This window comes from Ptiloglossa arizonensis, chromosome 9 (genome assembly GCF_051014685.1).
Source record: "Ptiloglossa arizonensis isolate GNS036 chromosome 9, iyPtiAriz1_principal, whole genome shotgun sequence".
Lineage (NCBI taxonomy): Eukaryota > Metazoa > Arthropoda > Insecta > Hymenoptera > Colletidae > Ptiloglossa > Ptiloglossa arizonensis.
Window position 1 is genome coordinate 20460336 of NC_135056.1, and position 12240 is coordinate 20472575.

At 49.3% G+C, this 12240-nt stretch overlaps 1 protein-coding gene across 10 annotated transcripts in view; it reads right to left on the reverse strand.

The window, feature by feature from the left end:
* Nucleotides 1-2514: 2514 nt before the first annotated feature.
* Nucleotides 2515-12240, reverse strand: part of Prosap (SH3 and multiple ankyrin repeat domains prosap) — a 127693-nt gene continuing 117967 nt past the window's right edge. For 4 of the 10 annotated variants that reach the window (XM_076320552.1, XM_076320550.1, XM_076320547.1 and 1 more), the window contains 8 exons: nucleotides 11627-11856; nucleotides 10842-11018; nucleotides 10444-10654; nucleotides 10028-10229; nucleotides 9338-9937; nucleotides 9045-9206; nucleotides 7429-7729; nucleotides 2515-7213 (listed from right to left, as the gene is read on the reverse strand). In XM_076320552.1, coding sequence (XP_076176667.1) covers nucleotides 5964-7213; nucleotides 7429-7729; nucleotides 9045-9206; nucleotides 9338-9937; nucleotides 10028-10229; nucleotides 10444-10654; nucleotides 10842-11018; nucleotides 11627-11856 — 3133 coding nt within the window. In that variant the 3' untranslated portion in view covers nucleotides 2515-5963. The remainder of the gene's footprint in view (nucleotides 7214-7428; nucleotides 7730-9044; nucleotides 9207-9337; nucleotides 9938-10027; nucleotides 10230-10443; nucleotides 10655-10841; nucleotides 11019-11626; nucleotides 11857-12240) is intronic. The other 6 variants (XM_076320556.1, XM_076320551.1, XM_076320555.1 and 3 more) reach the window with 4 other exon arrangements.

The following is a 12240-nucleotide window of genomic DNA, read 5'->3' on the forward strand; positions in this document are numbered from 1 at the left end:
TTTACGTATAAAGTTTGATTCACACCGTGTAGTATTTTAGCTGCGTAACAACTAGAGGCGTACCACGATGGTGAAAGGGGAAACGGAATTTGGTGGCTCCCCTCGCGTGGCACGAATCCGTGTCACCGGCTTTACCTCGTTTGCGCTCCTATCGAACACAATAGTCTCGGGAAATATTCGCAGAATAGAACACTGGAATATTACAGAGACGCGACAATAGGCGAAACTTGGTATATATTGGCAATAGTGCTAAGATACACGGAACGAAGATTATTTTAAAGGTTACGGTCGCTTTGAAATTTAATATTTCTTTGTCCAATATTTTAGCACACTTTGAAAATATTCTTCGGTCCCTGTAGCGGTTAACGACTCGTTAAAATATTCCAAGTCCCGTCTATTCTCGCATCTCTGTAACGTTGCAAGTTCCACTCGTCGTCGCGTCGTAATACGACAGTGGTTCGAACTTCTTCGTTGGAATATTTCTCGAGATCGCTAGGCTAGATAGAATGTAAAATATTTTCTTAAGCTGTTCGTTCGAATTCCTATCGCTGAAAGCGTTGCAACTTTATTCGATTCGGAATCGATAACGTTGTTCGCGAGACGAAAACTAAGTTACGGAGAGGTGCGGGGGGCGGGGAGGGGGCTCCAGAGCCCCCCCCCCCCCCCGAGTCGCGGGACAGAAAGTTCCATTTAATGTCCAGTCTATCCTACACCTTGTCTGTGATATTACATTCTTCTCTTCCGAAAATCATAAAAATGTTTACACGTTACTCGGTCAATTTACGTATTTTATTCTCTCTAACATTCTACCAAATAGAAATCTTAAATAGGCAACTATAAAGTATTTGATGCACGATATTAACTATATTGTTACATTTACCATGACACGTCGATTACACTTGAATCGTGATTTGTCTTTTCGTCGAGAAAACGGTCAATTTGTATCTCGAGGGTCGAAATCAATTACGGGGAGGATTCAACGAAAACGACGATGCAAAAAAAAAAAAAAAAAAGAAAAGAAACACGTTACAGCGACATCGAGTAGATAAGAAAGGACCATTACAGTAAACTATGCCGTAATTATTTGAACATGATCGATTATTATTTATCGTCGAAAAATTGCACGTATCTTGCAACTCGTGATACAGTAATTATAGTACAAAAGGTACTAACGGTAATCGTAGGATGATAATATTATAATCGTAACTAAGAATAAAGGGAGATGTATTGAACGTCGAGCGATGACTAAAATGTGTATATGCAGGAAAGGTTCATAGAATAGCTGAAATTTGAAGAGATTCAGTCTGGGTGGTGTCTTTTCGACGCCTCGAACGACAATGTACCATCCTTGCATCGTAACAAATGCATATACAGTGTGATTCTAGGAACTGGGGGGGGGGGGGTCTGTAGTTTCTCTTTTCGGGTGGAAATGGAGAAAAATTGCTAGATGAAAATGTTGCACGGCTCGATAGGATCCATAGAAACGTTATGCATTGATGGCGCTACATCGAGAAGCTAAAAATTTCAGACTTTCACGAACAAATTGCAAACGCCGCAACGTATTCGTTGTAATCTGAATAACAAACTTTTATCCAGAGCTGTCCAGCTTTCAATGTTAATTCGTTAAATTCATTCGGTTCCTTTCGGTACTTAAACGTTTCCCGTGCTCTGTCACCCTAAGCGATACGCATAACGTCCTCGTTTCGGAAGGAATAATCAATGCAAGTGCAGCTACGCGAAACTTTTCATTTGGAGCAAGCTATATAAAACATTCTATAATCTCGTATATCGATTTAAATGTTCTTCTGCAACAAATCGGGCTACGTTCGAATAATATCTCGCGAGCTCGAAGCGTTTCGAAGTGTGCGTACAGGGTTGTCGCGAAATACGCGATAAAAAAAAAGAAAAAAATCGAAAGGGAAGGGATTCACGCGAAAGCAAACTAAATGGAAAGTATCGAGTGGATTTTTCTTTGCTCGTCGACCTTGGTTTACGTGGAAAAAGATCCAAGAGACGACGATCTTTTAAACGATTCCCAAATCGAAAATGGCGCCTCGTGGAGGAAAACAAAAAGACGACGAATCATTTTTCGTTCGAAAAGGATCACCCTCGTTCGAATTGTTACCGCGTACTTTGCGCAATCCTGTACGTTCGATCACATTTTCAAACGTCTTCGTAGAAGCGACCGAGAAGAAATCGATTAAAATGCATAACGCGTTACGGAACGTGTACGCGTCTCATTTGCCTGAAATGCGTGCAGCGTCAACTCTTCCATAAATTTTGATAGAATATACACTATTATAATTAGTTTTGGCAGGAATGTCGTTAACTATAGGTTTCGTTCTTCATTCAACCTTTCTCTACGTACTGTTTGCGCGACAGAACGAATTACCGCGGAGGCGGCGCGTTCATCTCGGATCGAACGTGTCGCGCGACGAAACGTGCACGAGGAAATCAGCGCGTAACCGGCAATAATACGAAAACCGTTCGCCGTGATTCGCAAACGAAGATAGAACTCTATTCTGAAACGGTTTATTATTACACGAGCCGTTGTAATGCGTACAATATTGCTTTACTGACCCGAATCAACCAGTCGATCGTCGAAAGTTTTTTGAAACCGATACAAACGCGACAGCCATCCTTCGCGTTCTACCGATCGTAAAACAAACAATAAAATATCTAAGGAACATTCAATACTTATCTTTATACGATTCCCTTCGACACGGAAACTGTGTTTTCTTTCATCGTGCTTCGACGAGCATGCCGGTGACTTAATTATCGTACTTCGCTGTGTCTGTATACGAATATGATTTCATTTTTTTTCCTTTTTTCTCTTCAACTTGAAAAGGCATAGAAACAATAATTAGGAAGGACGTTGCTTTTTTTTTTTATGGATAATGGCTTAGACTCTATCGCGGTGATCGTAAATGCGACGATAATAATCATTCCATCGTTATAGATTATTCGATACACGGTGTAAGAAATGTACGAGTATCTACGGAACGTTTGTAAATGTACTAAGTACTTTGGTTCGCTCAACGGGCTCCGACACGAGGAGACTTTTCGGCTTCTCGTCAAGGTCGATGATCGTTTTTGTTTAGGTTTCGGACCGAGCTACGTTCGAGGACCAGTCCTTGTCGAACACGCATCGAGAGAACACGTGTTACACTTTACGATACTTTTCACGACCTTTGGGTAACGTGATTATCGTGTTCTTCCTCTTCTTAATCAGTTTTAATAGTCACCCTAACGAAACGTATGTACACATCGGTTTGAATTACACGTCTTGAAATTCTCGTTCGAATCCTGTCCCTCGTGGCATCCATTCGTTCGTCCCTGACATCTCGCAATTTATTTATCGGAAGTGGGACGCGGATTCGATAAGGACACCTAGACTTGTTTTTTTTTTATGCAACGGAGTAACAGAGTTACGTTTATTTAACGTGAACCAATTGGTGCGTGCATTTTGCGTTTTACGACAGACCGTGAAGCGAATCTGAATAAAAGTTGAACTCTTGGCTAGACACGGTGCTCTTACGAACGAAAAAAACGAGTGTCGCGAAGCAAACGCGACAGAGACCACCGAAAATTCAATGCGAAAAAGAATTTATTCGACGCGAATTTTAGTCCCACTCGTTTGTTTAAACGTATCTTAGAATCGGGACCTAATCCTAAGATAGAATCACTCGATAGGTGGCAGCACAGATTCGATGGAATCGTTATGGGGAAAAAAGGCCTGGAGAGAACTAGAAATTCATAAAGTGCTTAATTTTTTAAAAGCAACCTGCAAGAATGTTGATCAAGACCGATGCGTTTTTTCGTTGCTCCGAATGCGAAGAAAGAGGTAACTGGGCACGCGACGCTCCGATGTAAATAATCTTAAAACTTCCGTATTGCTTCCTGCACAAGTTCGAAGCTCGAAGATTCTCCGATGGAATTGAACAAGTTCTGGTCAATTGCCCTTCGTGGAATTATTTGGGAAAAGGGACAAGCCAAGGTATCGTCGAGCTCATAGGTTCACCGTGGATCGAAAAGGCTCCCGGTATCGGAGCCCCTCGAGTAAACTAAACTAATCTCGCGCACGTACTTTACATACTTGCACACGTTTCGTACGTGCTCGTACATTTCTTACGGTAGCAGTGTTGTTCCGGTATATACAGTATGTAGCACTGTCACCGAGAGTCGCGAGATCTTTCTTCGTCGTACGCTCGAACGTCTATCAACGCCTCTGAATCGTTTTGCCGATACGACGTGTTGTACTATATACAAAAGGGTTAAATCAACGCGGGATTCGATTACGGGAAAACAATCGGTTCACGGAATTTTCAAATCGACGGTAAATCATCGACGTAATTGCGCTCCGTCCGTCGTTTCACCAGAAACGAACGGAACACGGAACGCGCGTTCCCCTTGTCGCGATTGAACGCGAAATGAAGGAAAAAGAAGCGAGAGAACGGAAAATTCACGCGTCGCTCCGAATCTTCCATCGTTCGTATTCCCCCGTGGGCATTAAGGAGAATCAGCGACATCTCGCGGCTCCCAGGAGCCTGATTCGAATCTGGAAGGAATACGATTTCTATCTTACAAGCTGAATAATGTTGGTGCGTTAACGTAGTAGTACAGTGCGCCTCTATTAACGCGGATTACGAGAGCTTAGCGATAAATTCATACTCGTCGTTGCGCTATTTAATCGTTATTACAAACTAGAAACAATCTCTAATGACTTTGCGAGTAGAACTTTGTAATTAGGCTCTTGAGCAGTGTTTAGACACGAGAGAGAGAAACGAAATCGAACTCAATCGCGCGCGATTCTTTTCTTTTTTTTCCTTTCTTTTCTACTATTTAGCTAACCAACCGATCAATCAACCAACCAACCAACCGATCAACCCATCGGTAAAGGGCATCTTCGATTACGTTTACGCATCGAGGCGCGTCGCGATTAGCTGGAGAGAGAGAGAAAAAAAAAGAAATACAGGAATTCGGGGAAATCGATCCCCGTTACGAACGAATAATCTTCGTTAAGAGCACCGAGCCGAATTATCGGGACGATTCGGTGTCTCGATGCGTCGTTCGTCGAAAATGCCTTTTTTTGCTATCTGTTTCTGTGGAACGAGAGAAAATTGATGGCGTCTCAGGGACGAAGGAAAAAGAGGAGGGGGTCGAGGGTTCTGGGAAAGGGTGCGAGCACGCGCCCGCGTGTGTGTACGTGTGTGCGTGCGTGTGTGTGTGGGCGTGTACGTGTCGTTAAAAGGTCGTTAAATGTAAAAGTATTAAACACGCGTCGTGATCTCGATAGAAACATGAAAAACAAACCCCGATATGCGCTACACATTCGTTCGCTACGTTTTCACACGCACAGAAATTCTCTCTCACTCTTTTCTCTCTAATTACGAGCTAGAGTACGCGGCTCGTGGATCTTCTTCAGGATGAATACCCTTAGGCCAATTTCCGCGAGACGGCTACACGGGATTCTGACTATTTTGCGGCTCGTACTCGATTCGTACTCTCTACGTTTACGGTAAAAACTCGCTGAATATTCGATCGCTCCTACTAATTCCGCGTACGCGCGATCGCCTACGACGCGCGCATTCGCTCCTTACAAAAACTCCTACGGCGCGAGAACGCGTTCTGTTTTCGTGTGAAAAATTTATTGCAAAAACTCCGTGTCTGCGTGTACGCGCGTGTGTGCGTGTATATGTACGTATGTATGTATGTATGTATGTATGTATGTATGTATGTACGTATATATGCGTGTACGTGTGTGCCGCATGTCTCTCAGCGTGTACGTGTACCCGGCGATCTCGAACCGAGTCGCGGTTTCGATTCTCGACGCGAACGAGACGGAAACGCGAAAGCGATCTCCGAATGCGAGAAGAAGGTTAAATACGGAGAGAATGAATTGACTCTGGCGATCGGTGATCGAAGATCACGCGCGATTGCGACAGTTCACGACGATCGTTCCTTCACTGGTTGTGCAACCGTCCACCGGAAGCCTTCACCTGGCTGTTGGTAACTTTCGGTATCGCCCCGATGATCTTTACGCGATTCTGCTGCTGTTGCTGCTGCGGTTGCTGCTGCTGCGGTTGCTGTTGTTGCTGCTGCTGCTGCTGTTGCTGCTGTTGTTGCTTGTTGTCGCAGAATTGTGGCGGAGGGGCAAAAACCATCTCGTCCTGATTGCCCGCCGAGGGCCCGGCGTTGAATTCCGGGGGCGGTGGCACAAAGAGGTCGTTGCTCTGCTCCTCGGCGTCCGCCTCTATCGGCGGCGGCAACTGTGCGAGGCTCACCGCGTGTCTGGTGAGCAGTCCGCTGCCACCGTAACCGGTCCTCTTCGGGTTCGTTTCTTTCTCGGCGTTCGTCACCGTGAGTATCGTGGTCGTATGCTGAGCGGCCTCGTTCGCGAGATTTCTCGCTGTCGTGTCGTCGAAACCCGTCGGAGGGCCCACCGGTACGTCCTGATCGGAACTGACCCCGCTCGAGCTGTTGTCCCCGTCCTCGACCAGGGACTGTTGCGTCTGTTGCAGCAGGAAGTCGTTCGGATGACTCTTGGACGATTTCAGTTGCGTCCTCACCTTTTGTATCTCCTCGACGCTGAACGAATGTGGCAACGAGCTACTGCCGGAGGAACTCGAGCCGGACGTGTTCGAGTTGCCCGAGGTCTCCCTGGTCGACTCCAGTTTCTCCCTCGCGGCGGCTTTCTCCAGTTCCTTGGCGATTTCCGATTCACCGTCGTCGTCGGTCTCCTCCTCGCCTTCGTCGTTCTCCGACTCGGATAGGCTGTAATCGGGCTCGGGGATCGGCGGTGCCGCGGAGCTCGTCACCGTCGCGCCCGCGTTGTTGCTCGCGATGGACGAGAGATTCGTCACGGAGGAGCTCGCCGCGATACCCTTCTTCTTTCGTTCCCTGATACCGGCGGTGCTGTGGCTTCTGTTCGTCTTCAACGGCTGCGCGTACTGATTGTTGCCCATTTGGTTCCCGTTGCCCACCGTGTTGCTCGCGTTCTGCTGGTTACTCAGCGGCTTGAACGTCGTGTTGTTCGGGGTGCGCAGGCTGTGCGACTTCCTCACGTGACAGCGAGTCGTGTGCGCCGGTAGGCTACGGGAACGATAACCCACCGTCTTCATGTCCTCCGGTGAAGCGTAAAGCTTCGCGCTGTTCGACGGTCGGAAGCTCGACATCACGCCGTAACCACCCTCGGCCGTTGCGGCTGCCAGTTCTGCGCATCAGAGGATAACGAGCATTAGCTGGGTCGGTTCGTCGAGATCTCCGTACGATCGTAGCTCTTGGGGGGGTTCTCGTTAATCGTTACACGGACAATCAAAGTACGAAAGCGCGCAACGTTGGAACGTAATTTCCGAATCCAACGATTCCTTCGCGAATAGGTATTTTCGTGGACGCGCGCGACACGGGATCGAAACGTTCGTACGGTACCTTTGACTTGCTGTATGTGAGCCATATTATCGTAGACAGAAGCCGGCGTGACCACGTCCGGCACGTTCGCGCCCACGTTAACTTTGACGACTTGCCCGACCGGTGGTGGCGGCGGCGGATGGTTCGGAGGTGGAAGCCCGTTTCTACCGTTCAACGCGTTCACGTCCTCTTGGCTTCTGTGCCCTTTCGGAGCCAAAACGGACGACTGGACCTGCACGTTCAGGTCCGGTGTACTGTGAAAGTCTCTGTGAAGATCGGAACCACCGCCTAATCCGCCGAAGAAGCGCACTCTCGAGCTCGACTGCAAAACAAACCAACGAATCAATCGACGCGTACGATTCGGTGAACGAGGATCGAGTACAGCGTTCGCGGATACAACAGCCGGGCGCATAGCGCGCGCTACATTTGCGCGTAACGTGAACAATCGTTACGTTGTGTACGAACACGCAGCAGAGTCTATGTACAATTGGGCCGTTACGAAGCGTCCAAGAGAAGCGGATAACGATCGAAGGTCGGCTACAGCTCGCGACGTTTCGCGTCGTTCCCGGTGGAACGTTTCGCGGTCCGCGCGCGGCAGACTTCGAAAGAGACGTTTCTTTCGAGGGGCAATGACCCGAGTGAAGCCCGGAAGCGCGAGCTTTCGAGGCCCGCGAGATGCACCGCGATCTCGATGAACGCAATAATACCAGTTGTATATCACTTAAGCGTTTAGGGGCTTATTATGCACGGTACCCGAGGAAGTTGCACGGTCATGCAAAAAAGTGAAAGCAAAGTAATTAAAATGTTCGTTACATGGATACACATCGTTAGTTCTGCGAGGCGTGTTCGTAAAGCTGAAGGTGATATCCGATGCCCTTTCGAGCATCGGATTTTCATTAGCAAATGGCTTAGTCACCTGGAATCATGCAAGTCATGGACGCGCTAGAAACAAAGTATTTTCGATCAGTAATATAAGTCGTCCTCGTTGTCTCTCTCGTACCAGGAACGCCCCTTGCCGTACACTCGTGCTGGCTTGCGAGAAAACTATAACACACATGCGTAAAAACAGCCACCGTCACCCCTCCCTTCTCTCCTGGCATGCATCGTCGAGGAGCTTTATTAGTTATCTCCGAGGAAGTCTTTGAAACTGTTGCGTCGAACCAGAATATCGATAAAACGGTTGGAAACGATTAACAACGGGGGGTACCGGGTAATCGAATGGCACGAAAAATCTACGAGAGGCCGGTCGGAGTAGGGTTGGTCGCTGCAACAAGGACGTACGATGCAACGTACCCGGATCATCGTTGAAATTATCGTTACGGGGAAACGTGACTCTCGGAGAGGGTTAGAGGGAAAGACGTTGCCGTCTCCGAGGATTCGTACGGGCAAGAGAGTCGTTCAATCGAGATCGTTGCATCCGAAACCCTCGGAGAGGACAATTTCGTCGTTAAAAGATCTAGGCAAACTGAAATCTCGCACCGCACTACTATTCCAACGCTTTCGACGTCGAGGAACGTCGTCTTAGGACAAACTACAGGCAGACCAAAAGAGAAAATACACGAATTAAGTTGGTGGACGGTTGCGTACGTGTACGTGTGTTCGTGTGTGTGCTCACGCGTGTGTGTGTGTGTTCTTACTTTGCCTTTGCGTTTCATTTCCGCTACGCTCGCGTATACCCGGCCGGTCTTTGCGGGCGAGGAAGGATGCGACTTGGTAGCTTGACCAGTCTGAAAGTGAGAGCTCATCATGGACGAGCTGTACTGACCACTGGTGCTACCTTGCTGCCGCTGAAATAGTTCCTGGAAGAAAAGGAAGGACAAAGCTTGAAGCATCGGTCCGTTCGTGCAATGCCATTCAAGGAGAACAAGAAGCGCGTCGTTCGCGATGATCGAGCAACCGATACGTCGTGCTTCGCGGTTCTCGTATGTACCTCCAGTTCCGCGGCAGTGATCCTGCTGGAGGTCGGTCTCGATCGGATACTGGCCGTTCTCGGTTGCACCGGTGTGTTCTGTCCGGTGTTGGGCCCGGTGGATGGTTGTTGGGGGAGATGTATCGATTCGGCGCTACTCGATTTGGCCCCGGTCGATGTTATTTCGTCGCGATCGTCTCTCTCGCCACCGCCTTCTGCGCGTCGCATACGGAGGAAAATTGCAAGCGTTTCGTTCTCCGCCTCGATACGGTCGATCGCTTCGGACTCGACGAATTCGTATCGGAACTTACCCAATCCCGCGACCATCGACCTGGCACGCGCCCTACCGACGCTCAGCGTCGTTTTCGGATCGCGTCGCGGCGGCATCGGTGCCGGCGATCTGCCGAGCGTGCCGCCGATCACCACGTTGTTGTTACCTTTGCGCGGCAGGGTCGCGTACTGTCTCTGTACGGGTTGACTAGTTGGCAGAATCGCTGCCGATTGGGAGTTCGGTAGGCTGATCATGGGCGAGACCACGGTCATACGGACCAGCTCGCCGGATTTTCGGATCAAATCGACAACGTGTTCGTGGGATGCCGTGGTAACGTCCTCGCCGTTGATCTGCGCACGAGAGAAATAGCGTTTCGGTGTTTGAGGTTTCGCGGTGAACGTTAGAACGTAGGAACGCGCGGTAGATGAAGAAGAAGTTACTTGGATGAGGAAGTCCCCTTTCCGTAGACCAGCCAGGTCGGCCACTCCTCCTTGATCGACGTCGTCCAAGTACTGCAAGGCGGGGTACCTGGCCGACGGCGTCAGTTCCATCAAAGGTGAAGTCGCCTTGGCACCTCGTAACACGAAACCGAAACCTTTTCTCGAGCGGTGCAATACCACGGTCCGAGGCTCCGACGTAACGCTGCAACATCGTTGAATCGAATAACGGTTATATCCCCGCGTGTACAAACGGCATCGTTTCCGTTATCACTCAAGGCTACGACGTTAAAGGAAATTAGCGGCCGCGCGCGGGCGTTTCTCGATCGGATCGAAGATTCACCTCGCGACTATCCGTATCGCGATTTCTGTCCCGTAACGTTTCGCGAACCGGCGGAAATCTATAAAAGCCGACTCACGGTTTCTTCAACCTAGGGGCGGTGGCGAAATACTTGTGCTGCGATTCTCGACGGCCCAAAACTCGGTTCCGTCCGTCCCTGGCCGGTTGCGGGCCCAACGGGATATTCGTGTGCCGCAGTCTGACTTCCTGCACGCAGTGCGCAGGAAACAGACCCGTGCCCTGTCCGCGAAGGACTCCCTCGAGAAGGCCACAGTCGGTAGCACCCGTGACTGTTCAAAATAATGAAACAAAAAAAAAAACACATACCCTTGCCATCAGAACATTCAATATTCGGTGTTACCTACAAAAGAGAAATTCACAGGGAATGACGAACGGGCGCTCTCGAGCGCTCGAACCGATCAACGAGCTTGCGCGTACCGCGGGTGAAATTACGTTCGGTACCAGGACCGGCAGTACCTTCGAGGATATCTCCTTGATTGATACTCAGATGGCCCAGGATCCCGCTGTTGTAGCTCTCGACGCAGACCACCGTGGTACCGGGGATCGAGAGGGAATTCGTCGTGTCCGACTGCGAGGTCCCGACACCGGAACTGTCGCTGATCACGTCCGAGGCCGTGTCGCCGAGGCTCTTGTCTAGAAAGTCACGGAACAGAGAAAAACGCTTGGCTGAGCTTTTCGCCGCACGATACAAAGCTCGGTCGTCTCGGACCGACGTACTTCGTGCAACGCTAGACTCGCAACGGAGTAAAGCTACCTTAACGCTAAACGAAAGAAAAGAATCTCGGACTAACGACTATGGCCGTTTGCGACAACGAAACTCTAGATTGCCGACGTTGCATCCAACTAAGAGACAGCTGTGTCTGTAAGCTCGCGGTGTTACGATTACGTCGTGGTTGTTTGTTATTGTTGTTGTTGTTGTTGTTGTTGTTATTGTTGTTGTTATTGTTGTTGTCGTCGTCGTGGTCCCGAGTAACGTGTCGGCTGGTCCCACCTTCGCCCTACCATTTCTGGTGGTGATGGTTCGACGTTCGAGTCTCGCCGAAACATATTCGAATACTCTTTCTCTCGCTCTCCCTTAATTATCACCTCGAAGGTTTCGTTCGTTCGATTGGTATCCAAAATTCACGAGAGCGGATCTCGAGGATCTTTTGTGGCTATCGTGGAAGATCGGTTCCCTCGCTTTCGAGAGAAGTCGAAGAAAATAAACCTGTTCGTGCGCGTTTGTGTGTATGTTTGTATACCTGTGACGATGCTGGCGGAATCTTCGCCGGACGGTTGATTGCTGCCTTCGGAGAGGCTCGAGCTAGCCGAGCTGAAAGGAGCTAGACTTCTGCTGCTCGGCGACGGCGACGGCGGCATCTCCATCGTTCTGTGCATGTCGAGACGCTGTTGCAGCTCGAGTCGGTGTTCTTGCAGCCTCGTCAGACCCTCCATTCTTAAGTTCTGATAGTTCTCCGCGTTGGCTGGTAATCTTGAAATGGGAGCGTAACGCGTATAGAGAGCGTCGAGGTTGGGGATCGTTCGAGCCGGTGCTCGGTAAATTCTCACGAGATTAGCGTAAATTGTCTTTGCTTCAACGCGGCGGTTTCGTCTCGATACCGTCCGAGATTCGTTCCGAGGGTCGTGGGGGTAGACAGAGGGTACGAGAACGTTTGCAGGGACGCGCGCGAGTGATCGTCGTCGAGCGAAATCGGGATGTACGGTGGTCTCTCTTCGAGCACGGTTCGAGATCGGTCGGCTGGAAATACCGAAAAATCGGAGCAGTGGATGTCTCTTTGAGCTTTCGTGGAACGAGGGGTCACGGTCGAGAGTCTCGGACGGTAATAATCGAGGGTGGGGTCGTAGGGTCGCGATT